General features: G+C 39.3%; 1 protein-coding gene across 2 annotated transcripts; it reads right to left on the reverse strand.

Annotated features, from left to right (window-relative positions):
• Window positions 1-157: 157 nt before the first annotated feature.
• Window positions 158-27582, reverse strand: stim1a (stromal interaction molecule 1a). 2 transcript variants are annotated; one of them, XM_087851102.1, is made up of 14 exons: window positions 27384-27582; window positions 26568-26703; window positions 23539-23669; window positions 19100-19214; window positions 16366-16477; window positions 15907-16022; window positions 12857-13034; window positions 7318-7495; window positions 6403-6570; window positions 6063-6163; window positions 5694-5923; window positions 4814-4894; window positions 3840-4260; window positions 158-3426 (listed from the first exon to the last, which is right to left on the reverse strand). In XM_087851102.1, the coding sequence occupies exons 2-14, from the start codon at window positions 26689-26691 to the stop codon at window positions 2949-2951; spliced, it is 2433 nt and encodes an 810-aa protein (XP_087707228.1). In that variant the 5' UTR covers window positions 26692-26703; window positions 27384-27582; the 3' UTR covers window positions 158-2948. The 2 variants fall into 2 exon arrangements, with proteins under 2 accessions (XP_087707228.1, XP_006796621.1); XM_006796558.3 differs by lacking the exon at window positions 4814-4894 and having other exon boundaries at window positions 4197-4260; window positions 27384-27579.
• Between the last annotated feature and the right edge of the window lie 140 nt (window positions 27583-27722).

A 27722-nucleotide genomic window follows, 5' to 3' on the forward strand; every position in this document is an offset into this window, starting at 1 on the left:
CACCGTTTCCTGAATCTATATTTCACAACCTACATTTGAATTCTTTGTGCTGGTGCGAACTTTAGAGTCAAATCTAAAAATTAAAAAAAAAAAAAAAAAAAAAAAAAAATCTACAGCAGGAAATCAAAGTGCTGCGTACTAGAAGAAGAAGCTCACCTTTCATTCAAAATAGTTTATTGCTTTCATGCAGGAGTGCCATCAAAGTTTAGACCACAACATTAGATGCAAAATGATTTTTTTCCCTGCACAAATATACTGTAGGTTTTCATAAATAGAAGCTCAAAATAAAGACAAGGAGAAAAGTAGGGTGAAGGACTTAAGAGCTTAAGCTGATCCACTCTTTTAACCCAATATAGGTTTCGTTATGACAGTTGACATGCATCAACGTTACAGTGCATTATACCGGGAGCAGACAGACACACTCACACATTCAGATGCCATAACCAATTTACAGCTCTGTCGTGCAAAAAAGGTACAAATGACACTTTAAAAAAGTACCAGTAGGAAATTGTTATTTTTTTTAAGCTCGTCTTATTTGTTTAAATAAAATATTTAAACGTGTCTTATAAATCCAAACCACCTGTTACATTATGAAGCTGGGGGAGACTTCTTGTGTCTTCTGCAGCACTTTTTGGTTGTTCGTTGATCAGGAGCACCCTAAGTGTACTGGCGTCCCTACTACTTTAGTAATCACCTACAACTAGATGCATAGTTTTGTGCTCAAATGAAGCAATCAACATTAAAACTGGCACAAGGTATTTTTTTGTTGTTGTACTTATCTGAGAATAATAATTATTTGTTACAAATGTAAACATACGGTACTGATCATACTGTTACAGGAAATACCCTTGGACATTCAGCAGTTCATCTTTGAATATACATTACTGTATACATCATGCACTTTTGTCTTCTGTGCAAAAGGGGCTCAAGGTTTAGAACACACTACAAATACAAAGGCCTCTGACAGAAATCACAATTTGGCACTTTTACATGATTGACTTCCTGCCTCCATAAAACGTTAACCAGAAGTGGTTACAACTTTAAATTTTCAGTCTTGTACAGAGCAAAAGACTTTCCTTAATTATAGCCCTTACCAACAACCAATCCTCACTAAAAAACTGCTGTGGATCTTTTAATGTCCACTAAAAAGACAAACAAAAAAATAAAACTAAAAGACAGGACCGCATAGCCCAATCCACATTACGTGAAAATTGTGGGATCCTGGTTAACCTTCAAGGGGCTATTCTTACAAAACAAACCCAAAGGTGTACATTTTCTTATGATATACAGGTGTAGAAAGCAAGCATCTCTAGCATTTTCTTTTCACAATGTGTATCCTAACTTTAAAATTAAATACCTAAAGATACCATTGCATTTCATGGCTGCCACTTCAAACATCTTGGTAATTTCTTGCCTAATAAATCTTTTTATTTCTATATACACCCTAGACATGTTTAGTCTTCAAACACCTGATAACCGTATGGTTCAGTGAGGGTGTGTGTAAACCCCCAGTGTAATCAGTGATAGTCCTTAAGATAAGCTGGATATTTCAGCCAAGAGATAGAAGAGACATTCTTCACTCTCCCATTTTTCAAACGCACTAAAACTCAAAACTGCAAAAGGTCTGATGCTGGTCCTTTAGATACTTTGCAAGAATTTACCTCTAGGGTGCAATACAAATACATTTAGACCCAGCAGTTAATGCTGATACACTAGGACAGCTTATTAGGGCTGTTCTATGTGGAAAAAAGATATCCGATTAATATTCTGAGAAAAACATTAAAACCCTTAATAATTATCTTTTATTTTATCTTTTTAAAAATGTGGTTTCTATTGCTAAACAGAAAATGGCCAAGTTGAGGCGTGATGCAAGAATAACTGTTACACAAAAGCATCTCATGCAAATCAGTATATTTCTTCTGAATAACCCAATAAACAGCAATACTTAATGTGATATTATGGGCTCCCAGATAGTTGCTGACTGCATCTGAATAATGTCAGTAGGAATAATAGAGGCAAAGCACCATCTAGTGTGATGAGATTGCTTTACAAAAAGAGGAACATTTTTATTTTGTATATTTGTGACTTCAATGTGAGACTATAGTTTTTGGGGTTTTTTTGCATTCATTTAAAAAATAAATTTTCCATCTAAGATCTCATAAAAGTTAGGATTTTTTCTTTTTCAGAGTATCACCCCCTCCCTGATCCTTTTTTATTATTTTTTTATTATTATTACCTAGAATGGCCCTAAGAAGGCATCGTAATATACTGAGTTCAAATAGCAACACACAACATTTGTTTTTACAGCCAAAGGTAATATACAGGAGCATTCTAATACACCTCTTGTATTTGAAGATCCCCTGAATGTGTCATTTTTGCCGCAAACAAGACAACAAAAAGAAAACAGACAAAGTGTACCCATCAATAAAAAGAAAATAGTCAGGAGTGCGCATTCACTTTGGACTTGTAGGTGTTTTGATAGTAATAAAAGAAACAAGTGTTGTCTAAGCAGGTTAACAACAAGAACCAAGCAAACACTAAGAGCATTCGAGTATCTGTCAAACAAAAGTGAAGACATGCAAAATGTTATAGATTGTAGAACAAGAAGGAAAAAAAGGAAACAACAAGTGGGAGACATATTTCCCTTTGACACTGGCACAAGTTCCTGCAGAATAAATAACACTTTACATTCCAATATACAAACCTGCCCATTTCCCACATACTCAACATTGACCAAGTATAAGCAGATAAAGCTGGGTAAAACAGTCCACAGTCTCTCAAAGTAGGTGTTGTAACCTACAAAAAGATTCAATGACAAAAAATCTTGCCATCATGTGACCATTAATGAACCCCCAAAACTAGAAACTAAAAAACATAACAAAAACAAAAACAGGTCAGACAGAGGAATACAGTCAGACAGCTTTGGTAGCCCATAGTTCATTTAGTTTTTATTTCCTCTGTTTTTTGAAGATCTTGAAGGTATGTTTCTTACGGCTGGCAGCTGAATCTGTGTCTTCTCCTGTTGAACCACTATCTTCCTCTAGGGGGCTCTTCTTGGAGGACAGCTGTGGGATGCGGCTGTTGGCTTTAGCTCCCACCACTCCTACCTGCCCTCCTGTTGGTGATGGTGTGTCAGGTTCAGTGGAGTTTGGGCTGAGTGAGCGAGATGACTCGGACAGACTGTTGATCTCTCCCAGGCTGTACACCTTCTTCATGAGTATGGGGCTGTCGGGACCTCCCTCATAAACACGGTTCCCTCCATTGGGGGTGTGAGCATGCAGTGAGACGGCATCATCTGCCCGGTTGGACAGGCCGTGCACGAGAGAAGTGGGCTTGATTAAGTGGCCTTTGGAGCTGCAGGCAGACAGCCGATCACCAACTTGTGAAAGGGACAAAGAGGAGTCTGAGTCGGAGCGATTTAGATCCCTGCAGGAAGAAAAATTCACAGGTTAGAGAAGGAAAAATCAGATCCAAGGAATGTTTAAAAGCAGCTTTGCATGCTTGAGTTTATCTACACTATGCCTTGAAAGTCATGGACACGCAGGGCACAGGCTGGATAGTGGGGCTCCACACTTGTTAGTTGAGCAGGCAAAGAACAGGAGGAACACTGAGAGGTTGAAAGAGTAAATGCAAAGTTTCTGTAATGGCTTAAAAACAGCGAAGGATGAGAAATTTTATAAAAGAAAAAAAATTACAAAATAAAATGGAAATATAACAAAATGAATATACTAAGGGAAGTGTATCTACTCTACATGTGTTATCAAGGTAAAACCATGACAGGTGGTGTAAAAACACCCACGCACATGCAAAGTGTGTGGAGAACGGAGACAGATGGGTACCCGAAACTGTCGCTGCACAAGGAGTGCACTTTGGAGACATCTGAGAATGACAAATCAGGAATAGGATCCATGGGCTGGAAAGAAGCATGGTATGCATGGGAATGAGGGGTTGCACTGCCACCCACAGAGCTGGGTAAGCAGGAGGAAGATGAGGATAAGGATGATGACGACTGAGGAATTTGGCTGGAAGTAAAGATTATGGACGGGTGAGAAACGGCCGAGGAGAGGGGAGGCAGAGGGAGACAATCGAGCTGCCCAAACGAGTGGCTGCGTGAATGTCTGAAGGTAGCCCTAGGCCTCGAATGGTAGGGGGTTCCCTCGCCCTGCTGCCCCGCCAACAGGCAACTCTCTACCAACCTCTGGGAGCCCAGGGCCAGCTGGGGATCAATGTGGCGTTGGCGCAGAGACATCATACTGGGAGCTGTTGGCACAAAATAACAGCATTAGTAACATTAACATAAAATAAATGGCTGATGGAAAAAGTGAGAACAATGAGAAAATTACTGAAAAGATGCTGTAGTCTTTGGAAACGTCACACATTATTAAATATAAAAATACACAAATTTTAGCCTCTTTACTCCACAATAGTGATGCATATCAGTAAAATCCCAACACTTGTTTAATCTTTCCATCTAATAAAGACAAATTCTAAGAATATAATAAGTTTAAATAGGAAAAAATTGTTTCTTTAAAAAAACAAAATACAAATACAAAACAATAGTGGAGTAGAAAAAAGGGGCTTGTCTGGAGGAGGGGCAACATTTAGGAGGAGGATTTCAATACCAAGCAAGCAACTAAGGTCAGGTCGGGGGTGTTTTTAAATGAAGGCAGCATGGTGGGGTTTTTTTTATTATTACAGCTGGGTCCATCTGGAGCATACTGCCAGTTAAAATGTATGAAAACTCTTTTTAGGCAAAAGCGGAGATGGGAAGGTCAGACTGAGGACTGAAGTGGGGCATGAATAAATGGCCAACCAGGATATTTCCACACGGGCTGACAGTCTGAACCAATGGACCACAGGTCACTAGCTCGCCGTTCCAACAGTCGATTGCCATCTGTAGTTGGACCAATGAGACAGCAGTGGGAGCCAAATACCAGAGAAGTGGTGGAGGGAGAGAGGGGAGTGAGACAGGCAGTGTAATTAATGTTGATTAAACACTTGTTCACTTGTGCAGCAAATTGGAGCTCCAGTTACCTAAACCCATAACCTACCATATAAAGTCAAATATGGTTTGAAACCGACATATGTATAAAAATGTATGAATTCTGCAAGAACTGTAAGGTGTGTAAGAATCTGAGTTGTGTATTTTGGTGTTCCTATCTTGTTCCTAAATAGGAATATAATTCTGCCAGTGACTACATCTGAAGTATTTCCTTTTTTGGCATCCTTCGAAAAGCTGATCCAACATATCTATAACACGTATCATGACACAAGCACTACAAATTGGTCAACACAAAAAATTGTTCTCTTTAAGAAGTATATTTTTCTTTGGGTTTCAGTTTCCAGAGGAAAATCATGGCAATCTTCAGTTTCAATAATTTACTGAATGATATAAACAAATGTATCCAAAATAACAGTTAACAAAAAGGCAAGTGGTACCGTGTGTAAAACAACAAGGCAATTATCTGAATTTACATAGTGTGAAGTGTAAAACAACATTCAATACTCATTTTCGACATGTCTAACTCCCACTACCGTCAGCACCATGGAGACCACAGTAATACATGTAGCATTAGGTCCAAATTGTCATGTGAGCTGATTTTTGGATTTCCCAAGCAGAGCCTTGGAGGAAGGTTTAGGGATTTTTTTGCTAATCCCCACTGAAGGGCCGAGCGTTTCGGAGGAACTCTTACATGACAGAGTTCCGGGTACGATATCCTCGTCCATGTCGTCCATGTCGTCAGACATGATGAAGTGCTGAGGTGTAGCTCTGCCGCCCATGAAAGTGGGGTCGAGGTTGAGGGCCGAGGCCAGTGAGGGGAGGCCTGGATTGTTGACGATGGTAAAACCTGTTAGGATCTCTATCTGCTGCCAGCGATGCAGCCTCTCTCGCAGAGCAGCGGTCACCTCGCCAAGGGCTTGTCTGCAAAAGATCAGAAGAAAGTATTTAAAAGAAAACTTTGCAAAGAGGAGAATGTATGAACTGTATGTATGAAATCGTCTTTCCTCAGCTATTATTTTTTAACAACATATCAACGCACAATTAAGAGTCTCTGACTTACTTTGCTGCTAATATTTTGTGGTCCACATCATCCAGGGAGGAGCTGTGAGCCACATGGAAAGTCCCGAAGAGAGTGTTCCTCTTTTTCTTTATCTTCTCTGCCTGCGAAAGCAAGTGACCAAGGACTTATCAAAGTAAGCAGGAGGAAGTGGAAAGTGGTGCCCAGGTTACAACAACTGACCAAATATTTAAGAACAGGAAAAGCTTCATGGTTAATGAATACAGAATTTGTGGAAGTTTGCCATTTTTGGATATTAAATTATTAGCATAAAGCTCTATTTTTATGATATTCTATTTGTTTAACATACACAAAGAAATGTATATATATTTTGCATGCTAACCCCTTCTTTGGCCACCAGGAGTTGCCGTTCAGCATTTTGCTTCTTGATGTTGTAGTACTGCACTTCCACCTCATGGGTGAGCTGCAGCCATTTCTGTAGAGACTCTGGTGGCGACCAGCTACTCCGTGACTCCAACTCCTTCTCCGCCTTCTTCAATGCCATGCGCACCTGCAACAAGTTTCAACTATTAGCCATGCTAGATGAGCACATAAGAAAAATGGACCCACAATCTGCCAACAATTTTTAGCCTTTTCTATATCCACAAATAACCCAATCCCACACACTGAAAGCTCAGATGTAACCTCAAACCTGAATAAAGGTGTCTACGTAAATGGCCCCCATTTTCAAACATGAATTTTGGACAATTTATGTAAAATCAAGTCCGAACGTTTCCACAGTTGCCCCTTCTCAACTGCAGACATCAGGAGAGTCTCGGCATCACGCAGGTTTGGCCACCATTTACCTGTTAATTACCTATATCCACGATTACCTGCACTATTCTTTAAATGGGTACAACTGGTACTACAGCAGCAGGGGTTTCAAATCTAGTAAAGTTCGGGCTTGTATTTAATGAAAACAGCACATATATGGAATGTAGAAGCCCTGCTTAATCCCAAATTAGCAGGACAGTCAAATGTGACAAAAGCATCTGAATTAGTGCACTGTGATAATCCTCCAAGCACAAACAGTTTCACTTACGTACGTGGGCTGAACTGTGCTGCTTCTGCCAAATTCCAAAGGACAAAGACTTGAGTGGGTGTATTTACACTATAGCTAGTGTGAATCTGAAAGACCTAAACATACTGTGCCGATGCCACCTTGGGAGTCTTCTTCTCTATTTACTCAAATTCACTGCTTCTACTTTGTGGACTACAGATTGCATTTAAATGTAATTGATCAGACTGCAACCATTACCTGTTCGAGCTCTTCTTCTGCATACTTTTGGCGACTCAGCTCATTCTCTGTGCCTTCACGCAGCTCTCTCAATCGTTGGGCCTCCTGCTTAGCAGCGTTTATCTCATCCCTCAGCTTCTGCTCAAGATTTACCTTCTCTACTTCAACTGTTCGATGCTCCTCCTGGGCAATCTGCAACCTAAGGAAAAAAGGACCAAAGGTCATGCTCAATTTTTAGTCAGTGGCTGCTTACTAAGCCCAAGCAAATGAAGCCGTGTTGGAGCTATTGTTATTTTCTATGAACTATGGAGATGTGCAACCCTAGTCAAAATTTCTGTTCGACTTTTGGCTGTCTAGCAGTCACTGCTCTTTTGATGTCTAATCAAAAATTTTGGATTATATTTAAATCAGTGGATTGAGAGGGCCAAGGCAAAACGTTCAGGTCGATCCTCTTGAGGTAGTCCATGGTGCATTTTTAGGGTATATTTAGGATCATTATCCGGTTGTATAATCCAGACTCTTGTCATCTTCAGCTTTTAGCAACAGACTGCTCCCAGAATAAACTGCCTTTATATTATTCAGCTATTTAGTACATTCCTCCCTCTATCAGTGAAAATGTTCCATGTACCACTGGCTGCAGCACAAGCCCAAAGCATGATCAATCAACCCTTGTACTAACAGTTGGAAAGTTCTTCTTTTTGTGTAACTGTAGCACCCTTTCATCTCCAAACATACCGTTGCTCATCACAGCAAATAAGTTCTATTTTAATCTTATCCTCCAACCTCAGGATTCATTTCTACACTCTATCAGGCTTGTTTAGATGTTTATATGCATGGCTTTAATGCTGAATTTTGTGCTAAGTAAGCAGAATTTTTAAGACTGCACAGTGGAAAAAAATTCACCATCAGTCTGCCAAGGATTTTTTTAGTCAAAGAGAATTTTTGATTTACCTTTCCAGCTATCCTAGTAGCATCAGTTTTTTCAGTGTTCCAGACCTTAACTTGACCACCACCGTTCCTGCTAAATACCATTTCTTAATTAGGTTAAATGCTTTGGCGTCTTCAAAAAAGGCTTTTCCTGCGTTCTGGGCAGTGTGCTGCACCGGCTTAAAGGAGCCCTTGAGTGCTAGTTGTTATGACAAGTATTAGAGAGGCAGAGGATTTATAAAGCTTTGACTTTTGGTAAAAGGTACCTGGAATCAAATTTTAAATCTTTTGTGTTTCTTGTTCTTTTTTACGCAACAATTGCAAAACACATTAAAGAGATAGTTTTCTCTCTGACATTATTTCTTTTAGAAAGTTTATCTTGTGCTGAAATCAACAGAAATGTTTACTAGGGGTGCCTAGATTGCATGCCATAGTAGGCATTGCATCAGCCATGCATCACCAGAAACAGCTAACATGTAGAAGAGCAAAGGACTGTGGTCAGCTGCTAGGCAGCTCACAATAATCTGACATCAGAGGAAGCAGAGCCAAGAAGAGAACAGCTGTCAGGATTTAAGTTTAGAACAGTACAGTGTGGCACCCAGTGCTCCTGTAGAGTTCTGAACATGCAAGTGGTGGATATAATTAGACTAGCCTTTAAAAAAAAAAAAAAAAGGGGGGGGGGGGGGGGGGAGCCTTTGAAAGCGGGCTTGTCACCAATAACACGATTGTTTTCACTGAGACACACACCATTCGATATACTCTCATCTGTAACCATTCAGGTCCAACTAAACCCGTGATGTGGTTACATTTATGCAGGACTTTGTAATATTTTTCAAATGAAAAATGTCACTGGCCTTGATAGCCTGATGAATATAACAAGTCCCAGAACTACAGTACTACATATACTGTGATACAACAAAATAAATGCTGTTGTTTTCAAATTTCTGTTTTGTTAAACATGTGGCACAAGGGCAGAACGTACAAACACATTTCAGTCACCAGGGAGCAGCACTTTCCCCGACTGAGGCTGAACACAACAGCAGAAGTAGTGCACAAGCGCAGAGAATTGAAACTTGATCCAGACCATGAGCTATGGAAAATGTTGCTGGTGGGCAGTCCTGCTAATGCTTTCGACCCTGACCTCTGCCATTCTCTAGCTAAAATTTGAAAGCACTGGCTGAGTAACAGTGTCCACAGAGTAGATGCCAAATTCTGTTCCTGAATGAAATGACCTGAATTATAGAGCTTAAAGAATGCAGACACAATGTCTCTGCAGACTTTGCAGGTAATGTTACTGAATACACACTGATATTATAAGACATACGTAGCCTTATATGCCCAACCTTTTAAGTTTTTTTCACATGCAATACAAGCTGTCCCTGTCACCTGTCCTTTTTCAGGCCTTTCATCTGCACACCACACCCAAATTCAAATGTGGGTGAATTGCATCAGAGCTGACATGTTTAACAGTCATGCTTAAAACACTCGCCCACCAGTGAGGCAGAGGCCAGGTCAAAGTGTGTTGTAAAAGTCACCCAGGAAATCCAGCTCTCGTCACAACCTCCTTACACTGTCTCCCAACAGTGAAGCCATGTCTGGACCAGGCTACTTGACAGCATCGCAGGATCTGCTTAAAGGTATGGAAAGAGAGCAGGTGGCTGCAGGGATCAGTAAGAAACACACAACTAAAGACAGAGCACAAACCTCTCGAGCTGCTGATTTTTGTGTGGCAGTCTTACTGAAACAAGCATGTCTGAAAAACCTGCTGCCTGTCTGACAGCCTATTATACCAGAACCTGCATATCCTTTGGCATTCATATTTCCTCAGAAATGTACACAATACCCATGCTTGCACAGTAATGCAGCCCTATAATCCTCATGACCTCATACTATTGGTTTTGAAATGACTTGACTCAACAAAAGTATTTGATCCCGTGATCTAGCCTTTTCTGTCATAGCATTTGTTATGCTAGAAAAAGTCGCATGCAGTATTGCCAAAAATAGAACGCCCTTTTTGCATGCAGTCACACTTTTGCACAAGCCCGCATTCTTTTCCTGCCACTCTAACCCACAATCCTCTGAGCCAACTACACATAAAGCAAGAGGGTCAAAGTTCAAAGCACACCGATTTGAGGCAGCTGCAGTTCCCACTAAAGTTCTCAACTTGCATTTCAGATATTTTTAATTAAATAGAATTTAAATTACCTCTATGGCCTTTTTTTAAAATCCTTTTGCAAAATGAACTGAGTTGAAATTTAAAATGCAGCTGAACAAAACACCGCTGAATTGTAACAGGCAAATTTTACTGCAATGCTGAACAAACAAGCATAATTCAGGGATCTGAGCAGTTCTGTAAAACACTATATACTATCTGCAGACAGACAAACTACTAATAAGTATTACGCACAAGCATGGTGCAGACTTACTGCATGGGATACTAAATAATGTCTGCACTTGCTGGCCTTCAATATTTACTTAAGGTTTGCCAGTGTGATCTGTAGAGGAGAATTAACTATGCGTACTTAGCTTAGCAAAAAAGGAAAGTCAAAATCCACTTCAAAGATGCTAGTGGCAAGTGTTTTACAAACAGTCAAAGTATAAATCCACAGAGTCAACACAAAGACTAACTTGGCAGTGTCAGAAGGACAGAGTTTGACCTCACTGATTTGTCCCCATTTAAGCCATCAGTTGCACTGTTTGTTGGAATTCAGCAGGAAACTCCCACAAAACACTTTTCCCTCCACCTAGTGTACTGAAAAGAAAAGGAACTAAGAAAGAACATGTCTGTTACAAAAATATGCTGATGCAGGAGATAAAGGTGCAACTGTAAAAAATTCAGAATCCATAACAGACACAAACATTAGTTTCAGTTCAGTCAGTAAGCACTGACAAAGCATAAAATGAATATTTCAAAAGCCTGTCTCTTGAACAGCCCGTTTATCCCCCATTTAACATACAAACATTAACGTATGTGGGTAATAAGGGCAGTCAAAGAAAAATTTGCGACAAGAGTTCACCTCTCCCTTTGTTTTCAAGAATAAAGACAAGAATGTTACGCAGTTATGTGGCTCTTTCCAGTGGCTTGAGCTTATTCCTTTTTTAAATTTACCTGAAGATGACCTCTCCCCCAGTGGATAAACTGTGTTAGAGATGCAAAACCCTAAAATGGGAATCTCTTTGCACCTTCAAGCTCAAAAATCTTTGGTTCATGTATCACGTCAAAACTGAGTTCAAGTCTCCTTGAAAGGCAAAATAGGATATGCACTTTAAAGCACATTCTGAGAATTCCTTCAGGTATTAGCTGGACTAAAATAGTTAGATTAGCCTTTCTTTTATTCACCAATTCATGTAGCTTTACTTTAAAACACTGAAATTTCATCTCATTTCAAACCTTAAATCACAAGACAGGCCAATGGCCAAAAAACTCCTCAGCGTATGAAATATTTTGTATTATAAGATATAAGAAAGGGCAAAGTATAAAACGTGCGATTCAAAAGTTGTTTTTTAAAGAGTTCTAAAATTCTAAAAGGTTTAGCCTTGAGGTTTGGCCACCATTTTACAAGTTCCTAAGATTTTTCTCTGCTAAAAGGAAAGTGATTTTGATCACTGGTATTTACAATGTATACTTTTAAACAATTTGTCAGAGTATAGTCAGAAGTGATGGCTGGAGACTAAATTAAGAATTACCTTTACGACTACGCAGGTATGGAGGCTATAAAACTGCAGCCAATGCTACCAGTAATAAGCAGTGTTTTAGTTTGTTAAATAAAGAAGTAAGCATGCCTTGATCACATGCATCTGCAGCCAGTTAATGTGTGACTTGCTGTGACATGCTCGTGTATGAAGCCAGAAAAATAAAGACATAAAACAGCAGAAAAAAAACCTCTCATGCAATCAGACAGCTTCACGAATGCATGAAGCAAACCTTCCACCATCGATCCAAAGACTTTGGCTTCACTAAATTAGTCACCTGCTTAAATCATATTTGAACATAAAAACACTCCGTGGAATGGGTCCATAGAGGCCTGATGATAACTGAGTATAAACACATAAGTGTCCGGCGCTAGAGCAGGTCTGCCAGTCTTTTATAACATAACACAAGTTCCTATTTGAGAACAATGAATGCCATTAATCAAACATTTCCCGGGATTGTGTGCAAACCTGGGAAAACTATATACAAATCCAAACAATCAAACCAGAAAAACATTGAAAGTTGACAGCAAAAGAACTAGGGAGTAACCCTGCAAACATGCTACAACGAGTCAGGCCGTTGCTTTGATTGTCATTCAAGGTTGGATATCAGCAGAATGTTCAAGTGGAAAGTAAAAATCTTCTGTTCACTTGTGACCTGCACCATTTAGAATCAGTAAATGTTGGAGGTTTACAGCTCAATAAGCGAATAAGCTACTAATGTCAGAAATAACTGTTTACAGCTGATTATTATAGCACACAGTTTAATGTATGAGGGTTATCCTCAGACAAGTGGATGATGAGTTTAAATGTATTAAAAGCTCAAAAGTTCTCATGTGAAGACAAAAATAACAGTTTCATATTAAATCTAAAATGAACGCCATGTGCAGAAAATACAATTAAATGCAATAGAGCTTGTGTTGGTGTTGGGAAAAACCCTCACTTCTTTTGTAGGTCATGCAGACTCTGCTCAGCTCTCTGCAGGCCCTCTAGGTCCTTCATCATCTTCTTCATATGGTCCTTAGAGTAGCGGTTCTGGATGTAGGCAAACCAGCATCCACCCATGCCTATGACTATTGACACGACCAGCATGAAGTCCTTCAAGTGGTTATGTCTATTCACTGAAAGAAATAAAAACGACATGAGGTTACATTTTAGTAAGACAAAAAACTAAGTCATTAAGCAGGCCTATAGATGAGGAGATGCATTTTGGTCAGCAACATGTATTATAGGATAATGCTGTTTAACAACACAGAAATTTTACAAGAATGTGGTGTGAAACTTGAATCTCATAGTCATATTGCAACTGCTGTGGAGTGACACAAATAGAAGGCTCACCAGCACAATTTCAGGTTGCGGTGAGAGGGACCCAGTGCAAAAGACCACGATAAAGACAGCTTAACACGACCTATTTTAATCTGGGGAAGCTATGAAGCTAAAGCTCAAACTTGAGCTGCAACTATAAGTATTCATTGACGTTATCGCTGTGATGGTTTTATAGATTTTCAGAGTCACAATAGCTTGGAATCAAGTATCCTACTTGTAAGAACACATCCCATATTCAGATCCCTTTACAACCACTAACAGAATAACTTAAAGTTAAACCCAAGCTGGGAACTAACAACAGTTATCTGTCATTTGATGAGTCAAAGAAATAACATGCATGCAGCAGCTAGCGTAGTTTCTCAAAGTTTTGCAAGTTACACAAGTTTTTCTTGCAAAACCTGAGTAGGAGTATACAGGAAAGAACAGTATACTTCCTGGAGTGAGACAAAGGGAAGTAAAATGAATGTATCAGTAGATCGTGCCAGCTCGACACACAATACTTCTACAACAGAAGCTGTAAATCTCAAGTACCTGTACAGCTCAAGTCTTATCAGTTCCACTGAATAAGTAAGAATAACAGGAATGCACTTTGCATACAATATATCCATATTTTTTAGTCTGACCTGCATGTAGCCTTGGAGGGCAGAAACACAGTTTTTAAAATGAAGGCCAACACTGGACAATCCAGAAGTACAAGCCTGTAAGTTTTTTACCTGTTCCAGGCCAAATATTTAGACCACCTGTCAGAATAAGATGAATAAACAGCAAGTTGTGGGCACTTGAGAACCATGCATAGTAACCACAGAATTTTAATCACTCCCTGCCCCTGCCATACATAGATAACGTACAGGATAACTCCTTTTACGTTGATGTAAGAATAAAAGCACACAGATAGGTTTTTCACCTCGTTTTGATCAAAATGGGTCAATAATGTCTAGCTGACAGGCAACAGAAGAAAAACCTTATTTTGGTGGTCGTTCCTCCAATAATGTGACCTTGAGTAACAGATCTTTACCTCTTAAATGACCTGGAACACAATAACCCAAAATGAGTCACGCTTACTGAAATGCATGTCTAGTGCATCATAGTTCTTCACTGAGCAGACGCCAAAATGAAAAACAGGGCATTATCTCTGAGAATGCAATTTCCTGATGCCACTCCTCTGCTGGGCTATTTATTGTAGGCAATTTCCTTTTACATACAGTGAACAAAACATTCAATTTCTTTCAGGAATACCACCAAGAGAGCATCAAGTGACAGGTAATTAGCCACAGAACTGGAAATAACAGGACCCAAACGAGCTTGGGTTAATTATTACACAACTGTTGGCCAGATTAGGTGCAACCTTTTGTGCAGTGTGTCTTAAAATGCTGCTACGCTTCACAGTTGGTCAATCTGGCTGTTAGTGGGACCCCCTGGTTTTGAGAGCTTGTCAAAGCCAGACAGCCCTTGCTAATGTCTTCCTGTGGGTGACTCTTACAAAACACATTCACAATGACACATGCCAGACACACACCACTACACACTCTTCCCCTGTCCTGTTGTGTGTGTGTGTGTATCTGTGTGCTTAAAGCAAATATCTGGTTCCACTGACTGTTTATTAGATTTTTTTTTTGACACCTCATAAACACTCTTCTAAATACACACCTTCACTTTACTTTGAAATTCCTGGGAAATAATTCTCCAGTATCAAAACAATTTTTTAAAAAAACATCTAAACTGCTGACAGGACATATGACATCGAAGACAACCTATCCATTGTGATGTTACAAATCCCTAAGGAGCTAAAAAACTGAGAAACCCCTAAAGGATTACAATCTATAAGTGCAGAATTGGAGCAGAGATAGTGGAGAGGAAGAGGATGAGTGGAGTGTTTATTTGCCTCTGTACGCAGAGTGATGTGTCTGGAATACAGAGTAGTGTGGTCTAACAGTCTAAATCTTCCTCAGTCCCTGAAATTGATACAGGTGGTACAGGATTTCCTAAGCTTAAATGATAGTACTGGGTTGAATGAGCATGCACCTTTCACAATTGTGGGTTATGTTGTTTATACTCGTACACTGTTGTGTCTGCGTTTTACTGACATGAGTCATGAGTGAAAGCCAATTAATCTTTAACAATAGTTAAATTAACTGGAATTCAGAATGGGGAGAAGACTGTAGGACTTACTGAGTCTATACACAGATTGTTACACCTGTCAGAAGAAACAAACACAAGCTAAACTGGCAAATTATGAGTTACTGCTTCAGTCTAATGAGGAAGCTAGCCACAATTACAGTCTATTACATTATGTTTCACAGAGGTATAATCCTTCCACTAATCAATACCACATTTCATTACCAAAGAGTTATTGAGATCTGCTTTGCTGTGATGTGTAGCGTTTCTGGAAAGGTGCTATGGCATAGCTACAGTTAAGATTTAGTGCAGTACTATAAATCAAGCATTGCATAGACCTGGTGACTCTGGCCACAACACTTCACAGGGACAAAGAGCGAATGAAAATGAGAGCAGCAGACCAAATTGGGCAGGATGTTGGTCATGTTGGTAATGAAACTTGTTTTCCACAGTAAAACATTTGAACGCAAGAGATTCATATAGTAGACTGTCTGCTGGGGAAGCCGTGTTTCTAAAAGTCAGACACGACTTGCAAAAAATAAAGTTACATACTCAGTGGTGCTCCAAAGAGTACGGTGTCCAACGATTTGAGCTGCAACTTTTGCACATGGCTTCGATCCAAAATCTTCAGAATAGAGAGTGTCAGAGTGGTGTTCTTTACAGCAAGCCTGAAAGAGACCAGACGTGCATTCATTTCGCAGGAAGAAAGCGGGACACACACACACACACACACACACACACAGACACACACACAACAATGAATGTAATGTGATCGCTTGACAAGTCCTTAATTCATCAAAGGTAAACTAAAGTAACCCATATCAAAATAAAACAGATTAACAAGGACAGCCAATTTAATGACTTTAAAAAGTTGTATTAAGTACATAAAAATATCTCCACAGTAATAAGTAAACCAAGACACGTTATCACACACAGTGATGTGTGGGGTTCATAGATCTGTTCAGTTTGAAAAAAGAAAGAAAGAAAAATACAGTCATGATGATGTCACACCTTGGCATGGCACTTCCATTGAAATTCATCTTGCGAAATGCATCCACATACTGTGGCAGCTCCACATAGTTGATGAGCCATTCCACCACCTCGTCCACTGTCCAATTATACACTGTTGGCAAAAAGAAGAAACAAAACATCCACTATAATTACAATTCTCAGTCTTTATTTTGCACCACATTAGTTGTTCCCAAAGTGACAATTATTCTTTCTGTAGTCCAAAATATAAACACTATAAAAAAAATCCAATCAAACTACAGATAATGGATCAATTATTTACAATGAAAAGTACTTCCTTCAACTCGTATAACAACCCACAAACAATAAAAAAAAATGTGACAAATACATTCTGCTAGTAAGATGAGTGTATTAATAATAAGAGAGTGTAGCTGATTTATCGGTTGATCTTTGCTTCCACCCTCACCTATGAATATGAGTACTGGGTAGTGACCAAAAGAGTTAAACTGCGATGGAAATGAGCTTCCACCATTGATTCGCCGGACTCAACCTTAAAGATAAAGTGAGGAGCTCGGCCATTCAGGAGGGGCTCGGAGTAAAACTGTTACTTTCCCACAGTAAGTTAGGAATCTTTGGGCAGCTGACCAACATGCCTTCCCAGACACCTATTAGGTGAGGTGTTCCATGCATGTGCTACGAGGAGGAGGCCCCGGGGCAGACCCAGGACACAAGAGAGATTAGATTTATGGTTTGGCTTGGGAATGTCTTGGTGTCCCTCTGGAAGAGGTGGAGGAGACGAAAGTCTGGGCATCTTGGCACAAACTGCTGCCCCAGGATTAAGACCCAGACACATGACAGAAAATGGATGGATGGACATTCTGCTAACAAATGTCATGATTGATATTTATGACAACATCAGAACTTGAATCAGTCTTCACAGATAATGATTAATTGTAACTCAACAGGATTTCCTTTCTAAAACATCCTGCTTCTAAATTAAAATACCCCATAAAAGCATGTCTGGCATTATAGCAGTGTTTGTCACTAGTGTTAGCTGTGAATACATATAAGATATATAGGATTTCTATAACCACAAATGTTCCAGATATAAAGAACAAATTACATGCCAGCTTGTCCTCCAGCCTCATCCGTTCTTTCTGTTTATTTTTATTTTATGTTTTATTCATTTTATAATAGTAGAATTCATATTTATTCACATGTTTCATTGAGAGAACTCAATAAATAGCTGCAGTATATTTTACTGTCTTGCTATTTTCTAACACAACTGTTTTAAAAGAGAAACTTTGACTGTAATCTTTCACTGTGTTTGAGGATGTTCAAGGAATCGTCCTTGTCAGTTAGATTGTTTTATTTCCTAAATGGATGATTCAGCTCATTCTCAGCTCTCTTCTCATGTGGTGTTCCCCAGTGTTCAAGTCTTGGTCCTATTTTATTCTTCATCTAAGGCCTTCCATTGGGCCATCCACAAATACAGTGCTAGCTTCCACTGTTATGCAGATGATACACAACTTCTAAAGATTCAAGGAATCATGTGGACAGCTGTAGCTTTCCAGCGACTTATTTAAGAGTCATGTAGCACAACAGTTAATCAAAGCAATCCAGAAAGGGAATTACACTTCCTTTTTCACGCCAGCAGTTGGTTAGATGACCTCGAATAGTTTCACTTGCTTAAAAACAGACTGAAGGCAAAATATATATAATTCTGAAACCAGAAATAATTAAAGCATGTTTGAATATAGGGCAGCAGAGATTCAAGAGGGAAGAAACCAAGTGTCTCCTAATGTCTGATTCATAGACCTCAGGCAGTCACAACATCTGAAACTAAGTATTAACTATTACTGTAGCAAAAGCTGGAGTAATTTAACCAATGTTCTCCTTTCTAGCTACACTGTAAACACTTTCAAATTAAAGCTGAGAAACAGCTGTAACCTCATAAACATCAATTCATTTCAAATCTAACACTTGCAGCCGAGAAAAAACGCATCACTATTGCAACTGCATAATACAGGTTGACACAAAATGCATTGTTTGACTGTGTGCATACACATCCTGAATGATCTACGAGATCCCCGCAGCATAACATGCTGACAGGAATAATTGGGGAAGGCAAATCTGATCCCCAGCACCTGGCAGAGAGTCAAAACTGTGAGTTGACTAAGTTAATACATTGCTCTCTTGTACAATAACCCTGTTTCCTTGCTCAGAACCTCTAAAACTTTGTCAAGAAACTGCAATGCAGAGTAAGTCAGTACTGTGAACAAAACTGTGGGAAAAGCAGTCAGAGGAAAGGGTGCTCAAAGGTGAGTGCCACATACAGCACATGAAAGTGCTCTGAGTGAGTATAATAGAATGGACATAGAAAGAAGTGTGACTGAATTTTGTGCTGACAGCTTCAACGATCTTAACTCTGGGCCACTCTGGCAGAACAGTGCACTTTGCTTGGCATGCAATCTTATCAACTACTTTGTGCCTTTGTTAATTGAGTGAAAGGGTCAAGCATGGATAAGATGTAACACACACTTTCAGTCAGAGGGAAGCACATAAACCTTTATTTACAGGCATATAAAAGCTCTGCCATTTTCTGACTGGTAATCAAAGTCACTAATACTGCTTCATTAAAAATGAAAATCACTGGTACAATATCAAACATTAAGTAGTGGTTGGAGGTATTGAGTGTGCAGAAAAAGGTTTACAACATACAACTCTACATAGAAATAGATGTGAAAGAAAGGCCTTTTTTGCAACAAAACTGTACCTGCAGAGCCCTTCCATGAATTCCACAAGTCCTCCACACTGATGAACTGGTCATCCCCATGGAAGCTGTTATGTTTGGCCTTGGGGTCATGGTAGTTTAAATCTTCTCTCAGGAACTGCAGTATGACAAAGACATATTTGTAATGGCTACAAACAAAAACCTTTTACAAGACTTGCATGACAAAATAGCTACACTTGTTAAAACATTTGTTTTACAACTGCAATTCCACCACTGAAACTGACACAGTGCATTCAAAACTTTGAGCACATCTTTAAGTCCATAAAGTTGGCTTTGAAAGATGATGCCTTTATATATCAAACTTAGTTGCTTAATTGAAGTGGTGTGAACTTTGTAAGACAAAAATCAGACCCATTGTAATTGGTGCCATGTTCTCCAAACTATCTAAACAAATGTTGCTGCTAAAAGCGGCAAGTGTCATCAAGAGTGAAAGGAAAGGGCGTGGCACCTTATATTACCTTGTTGATGTTGTTCCTACAATGCAATATTGCTGTAGGGCAATCACTACAACTAAGGTATCGCCATTTTATCATATGATAGCTTTGGAACTTGGGAAAAATGCACATGCATGGTTCACACCGAGAGTGAAAACGTTAAGTCACAAACCCCATATGAAGATGAGGCTGTGGGGAACAAACGGTGAGCTCTCAGTTAGGGTTTGTTTACATTTAGGCAGTAAAAGTACTTGGCTATGTTTAGAACAATATCATGAGTTGTGTACAAAACATTAGCCATACAATTTAAAAAAAGAAAAAAAAGCCTTTCAGACAGAATGCCATGAGGGCAAACTTCTCATGTTGCAAATCTGTGACACCACAAAACATAATCACTTCTAATGAAACCATTACTACAAAGAGGTGCATTGCTTTGTGACAATGCGGAAAGACCACATTTGTAAATGGTGTTTAGGGTTTCTATTGATTGTGAGCACTGTGACCCATTTCACTGCTGTAATTGTTAATCCATCATTTTAGTGCAATTAAATGCAACTCCTGTGGGATATATCCATTGCCTTCACTCGCTTAACATGAAATAAAACATAATAAATACCTCATCAGGGATTTCCCCTCATTATTTAATTGTGCAACACAGAATGCCATTCTCAGTTCTGTTCAAAACTACTATACATTTAATCATAAAAACAGCTTTTTTTGTATTCCTTTTAGAATAAGACAGTGTCATGCTCACTAAACTGTACCAAAGACTGATCATAATGTAAATTCCACTTGCACTCTCACTGAAATGGTAATTGTCCCTCGCTGGCTTTTGGAACCACATTGCTGATTGCCCACTGTATTGTAGGCTAACCCACTCACCAGGTTTTTAAAAATGAACCCTACATAACATCTAGCACTCCCACAAATGCAGAGTCATGGGTGAAAGACAGTAATAAGTCATGATGCCTTTCTTTCTTGATAGATTTGTGTGGGAAGATTTCACTACAGTGCAGCAAGATGTCTCTGCTGCAGGTGAAATACTGCACTCCCGAACATATTCAATGGAACATTAGCAGGACCTGTATAATGTGGCAGAGTCACCAAGGTTACTGTTAAGAGACCAGATGTACACTTTCATCTTGTTCGTAAAGAAAACAACTCTCCACCTTATTTAATTACTGTATGGTTAACAAGAAAAAGAGTGTTGTCTTGAAGTACTCTTCATCATCATTTTGAGCTTTCCATTTCTTGGCTAAAAGCCACTACACATATGATTGCTCACTGTGCTTCTCTTCATTATTTGCTTTAGGGGGGTTGCATGCCAAGTGCCCCTCTTAAAAGCAGTGATCGTGCCACCTGCTTTGATCTGGCCTCAGCTGCATAACACAGACTGAGCCCGAACCATATCTGAATCAAGTCACCAGAGGCGGCTTTCTCGAGGCCAAAACTTGTAGTTTACACTAAAGCTTACAGTGCAACATTACAGTACTGTACATATGCATATATAATTTTTTTTTTCAGTTTTGCTTATAATTCATGCTATTGAGGAGAACTACTGTACTGTGCAGTATTACTCTACCCTGAGCACAAAGCAGATTGTAGCTTCACAAATCCCCTTTGTGCTACATTTTTTTAAAGAAACTGCAGCATAATTGTCTACAAACCGCAGCAAGTTACAACAGGATTTAGTGCAAGAAATACTCTCCCACACCACACCCATCTTCATACGAGGCCTTCATTTGCATGTGTTGTTTTAGGACTGTCTTTTGCATGGTTGTGATTCTACTGTAATGACAAAAGCTGTCAAGAGTATTCAAAAATACCTTTGTGTCAACTAACAGGCAAGGGTGGAAAGAATACCAGCTATGCTTTCTAAGCCAGTAAATACACCAGGTTAATTATTTGACAAGGGAAAAAGGTATATTAGCAAGAGCACTGGAGTGCAACAGGATGAACCTACCAGTTAGACAGTCATTATCTGGCTACCTTTGGAGAAAAATCTATAAAATTTTAGATGACAGAGGGTTTAAAGTAACAGCATAGCCACTATATTAGGTACACTCATTCAACTAGGGCTGGGCCATATCATACCATTCATGGTAATACCGGTACAATGTTAGGCAACGATAAGAAAATAAAATATTGCGATAGAATATGGGTAAAACGCGCATGCGCAATGCCTTTGTTTTCATATGCACATGGCGGAAAAAGCATGGCGGCGACGGAGAATGAGAAGGGCGAAAGCGGATCGTTGAATGAAACGGATGAACCAGAATTGGTTTGTAAAAATGCTGCAACTTCAGTGGTGTAGAACTGGTTTAGCTTTTGTCCGTCAGATACACAACAAAGCACTATTTTTGGTAGAGCATGCTAGCGGACCGTCATTATTACCGTGTTTTTTAGAAAATACGGCACACTTAAAATCAATCCTTTGATTTTTCTGAAAATCGACAGTGCCCCTTATAATCCTGTGTGCCTCATGTATGAATTCTGGTTGTGTTTACTGACCTCGAAACGATTTTATGTCGTACACGGCGTTCAAAAATCTGTCAAATGTTTTAGTACAACTTTGCTAAGCTACGAACCCACATCGCTTGATGGATTGTCGGAGCATTACGGCTATCGTAGGCAGGAACCTCGCGGAGTGATACGTACTGTGCTTCAACATAATATTACCGTATTGTGTGTGTATAACCTCTTTTTTTAAGTTTTGTGGATATTATACATGGTTATGCTGAGGATATGTCGGCCAATTTCCACTGGAAATGCCTTTTGGTTAAACTTTCAGCAAGGAATTTGCATTTGCACTGTTAGATTGATATTTTGTCTCGCATCAATTATATCGTCAGTTATATCGTTATCGCAAATTTTCAAATATATATTGTGATAAATATTTTTGGCCATATCGCCCTGCTCTACGTTCAACTGGTTAACACCAGTATATGATCATCAAACGATGAGTGAGCCTGAGTATTTCAGAAACTTCTTATTTACTGGGATTTTACCACACAGTCATTTCGAGCACTTAGAGATGGCTGTGCCAGTGATTATCAGTTGTCTGAGTGAAAATCTCTCGAAGTTAGCAGAGGTTGGAGGAGAATGTCCAGAATGCTTCAAGCTGATACCAAGGCAACAGTAACTCAAATAAGCACTGGTTACAACCAAGGTACACAGAAGAGCATCTCTGAATGCATAAATGTGTAAAACCTTGAGGCAGATGGGCTACACCAGTTGACCGCCACACCTGTAGGATAAAAGCAGGAAGCAGAGCTACTGGTCCCATAGGTTCACCAAAATTGGACAGAAAAACCATGATAAGAAAAACTATGCCTGTTCTGATGAGTCGTAATTCTTACTGTGATTTAGATATTTGACTTTGTCAGAGACTATATGAAAGGATGGATCCATCCTACCTTGTATCAGTGGTTCAGGCTGCTGTTGGTGGTGTAATTGTGTGGGTGATCGTTTCTTGGCACAGTTTGTGCCCCTTAGTACCAACTGAGTGTAATTTATATGTCACAGCCTACCTAAGTATTGTTAGTACCTTTATAACCACAGTTTGCCCACATTCCAATGTCTGAAAGCTCAAATCCTCTCAAACTAGCATTTTGAGCATGACAATGAGTATATAAGGGGAGCACTGTCAGCTTCAGCTCTACTGAAGTGTGTCCAAGCCTTAGAACACTCCCTCACTAAGAGCAGGATCTCAGCTGGTTGTATCCCTGCCCCTCACTCAGACTTCAGGAGAAAGAGCTCTCTTTTGAATTGTGAAGAGGAAAAGAAAGAAAAACCCCACCAAAGAAGGATGTCTTATTCTTAGAGCAAGTTAGAAACTGTGTCAGTGAGATAAAACATGCAAGATAGCCCTTTGTATCAATATTTTTTCACTTCTCCAATACAGAGGGCAGAATTGATATTGTTAGAGTTTAGCAACACTTCAGTCTTGTATAACTTAGTTAGAGGGCTTTTCAGGTTGTTACTTACGCCATCTGTCTCTAGGACGTCTACATTGCCGTTTGCATCATCATCCATCTGCTTATGGATATTACGGATAGCTTCAAAGGTGAGAAAGGCATTTTCATCCTTGCATAGTGGCTCATCAATGCGACAAAAATCTGGTGAAGAAACAGAAGTCATATCCACAAGTTGTTAAGTAACAAAGGTCCACAAATTCTTCGACTTATATTTACTTTTTCCTTATTCTACAATTACTAATTTACTTTTTACAATTACCAAAAATACCAAACAAACAAACAAAAGCCCAACTGGATAAAGAGTAGATGTAACTATGCACAGATAAACAAAAAACATTTATATAACATTAGAGGTTTTCGTAAAAATAATAATGTCTAAGATGTTCTTTTTTGCGCTTAGCACTTCATTTGTAACACTGCAACACTGTGATGCAATAAAGGCTAATAGCTTTTAATCTTGTGTGCACTTTCCTGCAGAAAAGACAGAAAACCTTCTCAATGTCCCCTGCTGAATTGGCTTCCCCACAGCACTCTCTTTAGCAAAGATAACTGAACTGCAACATTCCTTGGCTGCATAGGAAGGCTTGTTTATACAAGACCTTTCGCTTACTGCGGGCTGTTACAAAGCCAGGTACTCTTGACTGTATCTGCTACACCTATGTGTAGACCAAAAACAGACCATTCACTGAACTGAATCGATCTTAAATAACTATGAGCTTTCAACATGTAGAGACATCATAATTTTAGATGTCATTGTCACTATTCTGTTTAATGTCAAGAAACTCAGGTTTTCTATTCTACAGGCTTTAGTATTGTATAAAAATATCCATATGTAGGACTCTAATTATACAGAAAACAAAATGGACATCTCTTATGATGTCCCTGCATGCCCACTGTTTTCCTGTGTCACTTTGCTTCCTGAGGGATTACTGATCCTCTGCTAGATATGAAACGATGACGCCACTCCCATTAAGAGGAAAACATTTTTGCATGTGTGCAGCAATGGCAGTTTTAAGAGTGTGTGTGCATTCCTTGATTGAATGCAGCACGGTTCAGGTAAACTTACAAGAACAGTACTCATGAAAGCTTCATATTCTATTGATTTCAAATCTATCTTCTAAATCTAGCTTGTATGAACTATATGCAGCTCTGATCTCAGGTATATCTCAGACACTATTTTAACCAATGAAGGGAATGACTAATATTACAAAACAAAAAGTTTAGAAAACATAAGTAAGATTAAGAAGCATATATTAAAGCAGTAAGCTTTGCTACACAATTGACTAAATTTTAACCACAAAAGGAAACGATGAAAAAAAAAAAGAGTTAAAAGGGAAGCACGCCTTGCCTGCATGCCAACAAGAAATAGTGGTTAAGACTTCCTTTCTGGGTCTGAACTTGGATTTTTTACAGCAACAACATACTCCTGGAGAAACATTTTTATGGAACCTTTTAATCACACTACAGATTACTGACAAAAACCTTGATTCTAGGTTGAAAACTGAGCAGTGTTGACTCTCAGGCAAGGATTCTTCTTTTTGTTGTACCATCTTTCCCATAACATGGTGTAGCAGTATGCAAACATAACCTCACTTCCCCTTTCATAAATGAGCTCATGCAGCTTCATCATTAATCAATGACACCCACATTGTTTTTCTCAACTATAACAGACTGCAGGCATTTGGCTTGCATTGTGCCGGAGGCTACAGTGTAATGCCCCCTCCTACTGATCAACACATCATACCAATCCATGTTTCGTTAATTCCCAGAACTGGATGTTTTGATATGCAGGCTTAGCAATTAAGGACAGAGAACAGAGAGTAAAAATGTCACAGATTAATACCTGAAATAATTTCTGTCCATGAATTTGTGTCTGTAAGCCTATAAAACTTTTTTTTTTAACTAGCAAAGTGTACCTTATGGTCTATATGACAACACTAAAGATAGAAATAGGAAGGATGGTGTGGGTGAACTTCCGTGTAGTTATAAGTTCATTTGTGAGCATGCACGCTTTCAACTTTCAGCAAACTTGCAAAGCCACATACCACAAAGTGATTACTCACTTTCAACGTTAACACACTTTGCGTTAAACAAAAAGAAAAAAAAAAAAAGACAGTTATTTCAGTAAAAAGTCTACCACCTGTAACACTCTCAAACGCCAAACCTGGCCTTCTCTCTCTTTCTCATTTGGCTTGCAAACCTCCAGAGACACAAGATAAGATATTTGCATATATATATATATATATATATTTTTTTTTTTTTTTTAAAAGAGCTCAGGTTACTCACGTCAATCTGTTAGCTTCCATTTAGATGAAGAATACCATAGCTTTTCCACCCCATAAATCCTTCTTCCACTGTCTCCCATGATAATTTAGAATACCAGTCAAGCTTTAAAAATCACTGTCACATCAAGAATAAATTATATGGCACACTGAAATTTTTAGGAGTGAAATACATTTGAAGTGCATCATCTCTACTAATGCGTGTAGACAATTTGGGCAGTTTCTCATTTCACTGCACTGTTCAATAATAAAAATGTAGAAATGATTGATTCAGTGGTACTGGTTTGCTATTCAAAAAAGTATAGAAACGATTTACAAAGTAAAAAAATAAAAATCCATTGTAATCCAATAAATAAAATCATTAAACTAGTGGACTTCTAAATAACAAGGTTATAATTGGCTGATGTGCCTTTGTCTTTTGTGCTACAAGTAGTTGGAAAATGATTATTTTAATCTATATTTACTGGAAATAAAATGCCTACATTCACCCAATAGTCATTCTTTCCACTAATGTTTTTTCTTTGATGAACTGCTTATTGTTTGACTCAGTGGCTAGATCGAAGTAGGAGGACAGGGCTTAATGGCAAATGCCAGCCAGACTATTCTCAGCATGGCTACATTTAGTGCCTGCACACAATCGCAATGTTGTGACACAGACTGCTGTCCTCAAACAGGCGGTATAGTGTGTGTCAAGAGGGATACAATTACATCTTTCACGGTTTGCTATAACAAATTATTGCCATGATTGATTACTCACCTGGCATTCCATTTTCAGCAAGTTGACTGTCCACCGGTGTAGGTGAACTTGGCTTTTCAGTCCAACTTTCTCCAACGAGACACAAACACAATATCCACAAGCTCAAGGATCTGTGGAGCTCCATGACTTGTGTACGCTGGAAATAAGATAAGAGTCCATCAAACACTCTGACAACTCTTGCATAACACATTCAGAGTGTAGTGGTGGTATATTACAACATATGACCGCTTTCCCAGGGACAGGGAACTAGTTAAGCAGCTTATAGCACACCAAGAAATGCTGTTACATAAAGCTCACTTCTCATGCGTGACTCTTCTTCCTGAACGAGCCATCGAACAGTCATTAGCTTACTAATACCTGGTTGTAGCTAAGGTAACCTTTAAGCCATTGCTATGCTGGTTTAGTTGGTATGTGGCCCTTTTTTTTTTATCCCTATAATTCCCCAAAATATCACTTCAGGAAGAGAAGTAAAAAGATTATGAGAAAGTGACAGAAGTCTGGTCCGTCTCGTAGTTTGATGTCTAAAAAGGGCTTGGCGTGCTAGCTAGCTAGCTTGACATCTCCGTTAACTCGACAATTGGGTGTAATAGCCTCCAATGGAAAAAATAACAGTCTAACCCGCCTCATATAGACTCTTCTATAGTTTTCAGATGGAGGTGTTTATTTCACTGTCGACTTGCTGCATTTTCTACAGGCGCACATTAGCGACTGCTGACGTTTAGCTAACCACAAGAGAGAGCGCTACCGACGAGGGATTGTAGTTTTTATCTACGCTGGATGCTACTACAGGGACACCACAACACAGGATAAAGTTACCTGTCATGTATCGGAGCAAGCAGGGCTGTCTTTTCAGCTCTCTGTTAACATCACAAGAGACGACTGGTCCCGCGTAGCTTAAGCACGGCGAACTCCACCTCCTGTGAGAGGTCTCGCTCTTCCACCGACCGAGAGACCGAACCGAAAAAGCCGCAGAATGTGGACAGACGTGAACTGTCTTCCTCTACAGTGAAAAGGCACTAGTACTCCCTCCTCCTCCGTATAGTCATCATCGGCTAATGACGCCCCCTAGCGTTTGGAGTGTAGGCTATACTTGATCCAAGCGTCCAAGCTGAAGAGAGACATTAAGACATCGAGTATTTTTGCAATAATGAGGAA

This window comes from Neolamprologus brichardi, chromosome 14, assembly GCF_056152115.1.
Source record: "Neolamprologus brichardi isolate AB-2024 chromosome 14, ASM5615211v1, whole genome shotgun sequence".
NCBI classification, from domain to species: Eukaryota; Metazoa; Chordata; class Actinopteri; order Cichliformes; family Cichlidae; genus Neolamprologus; species Neolamprologus brichardi.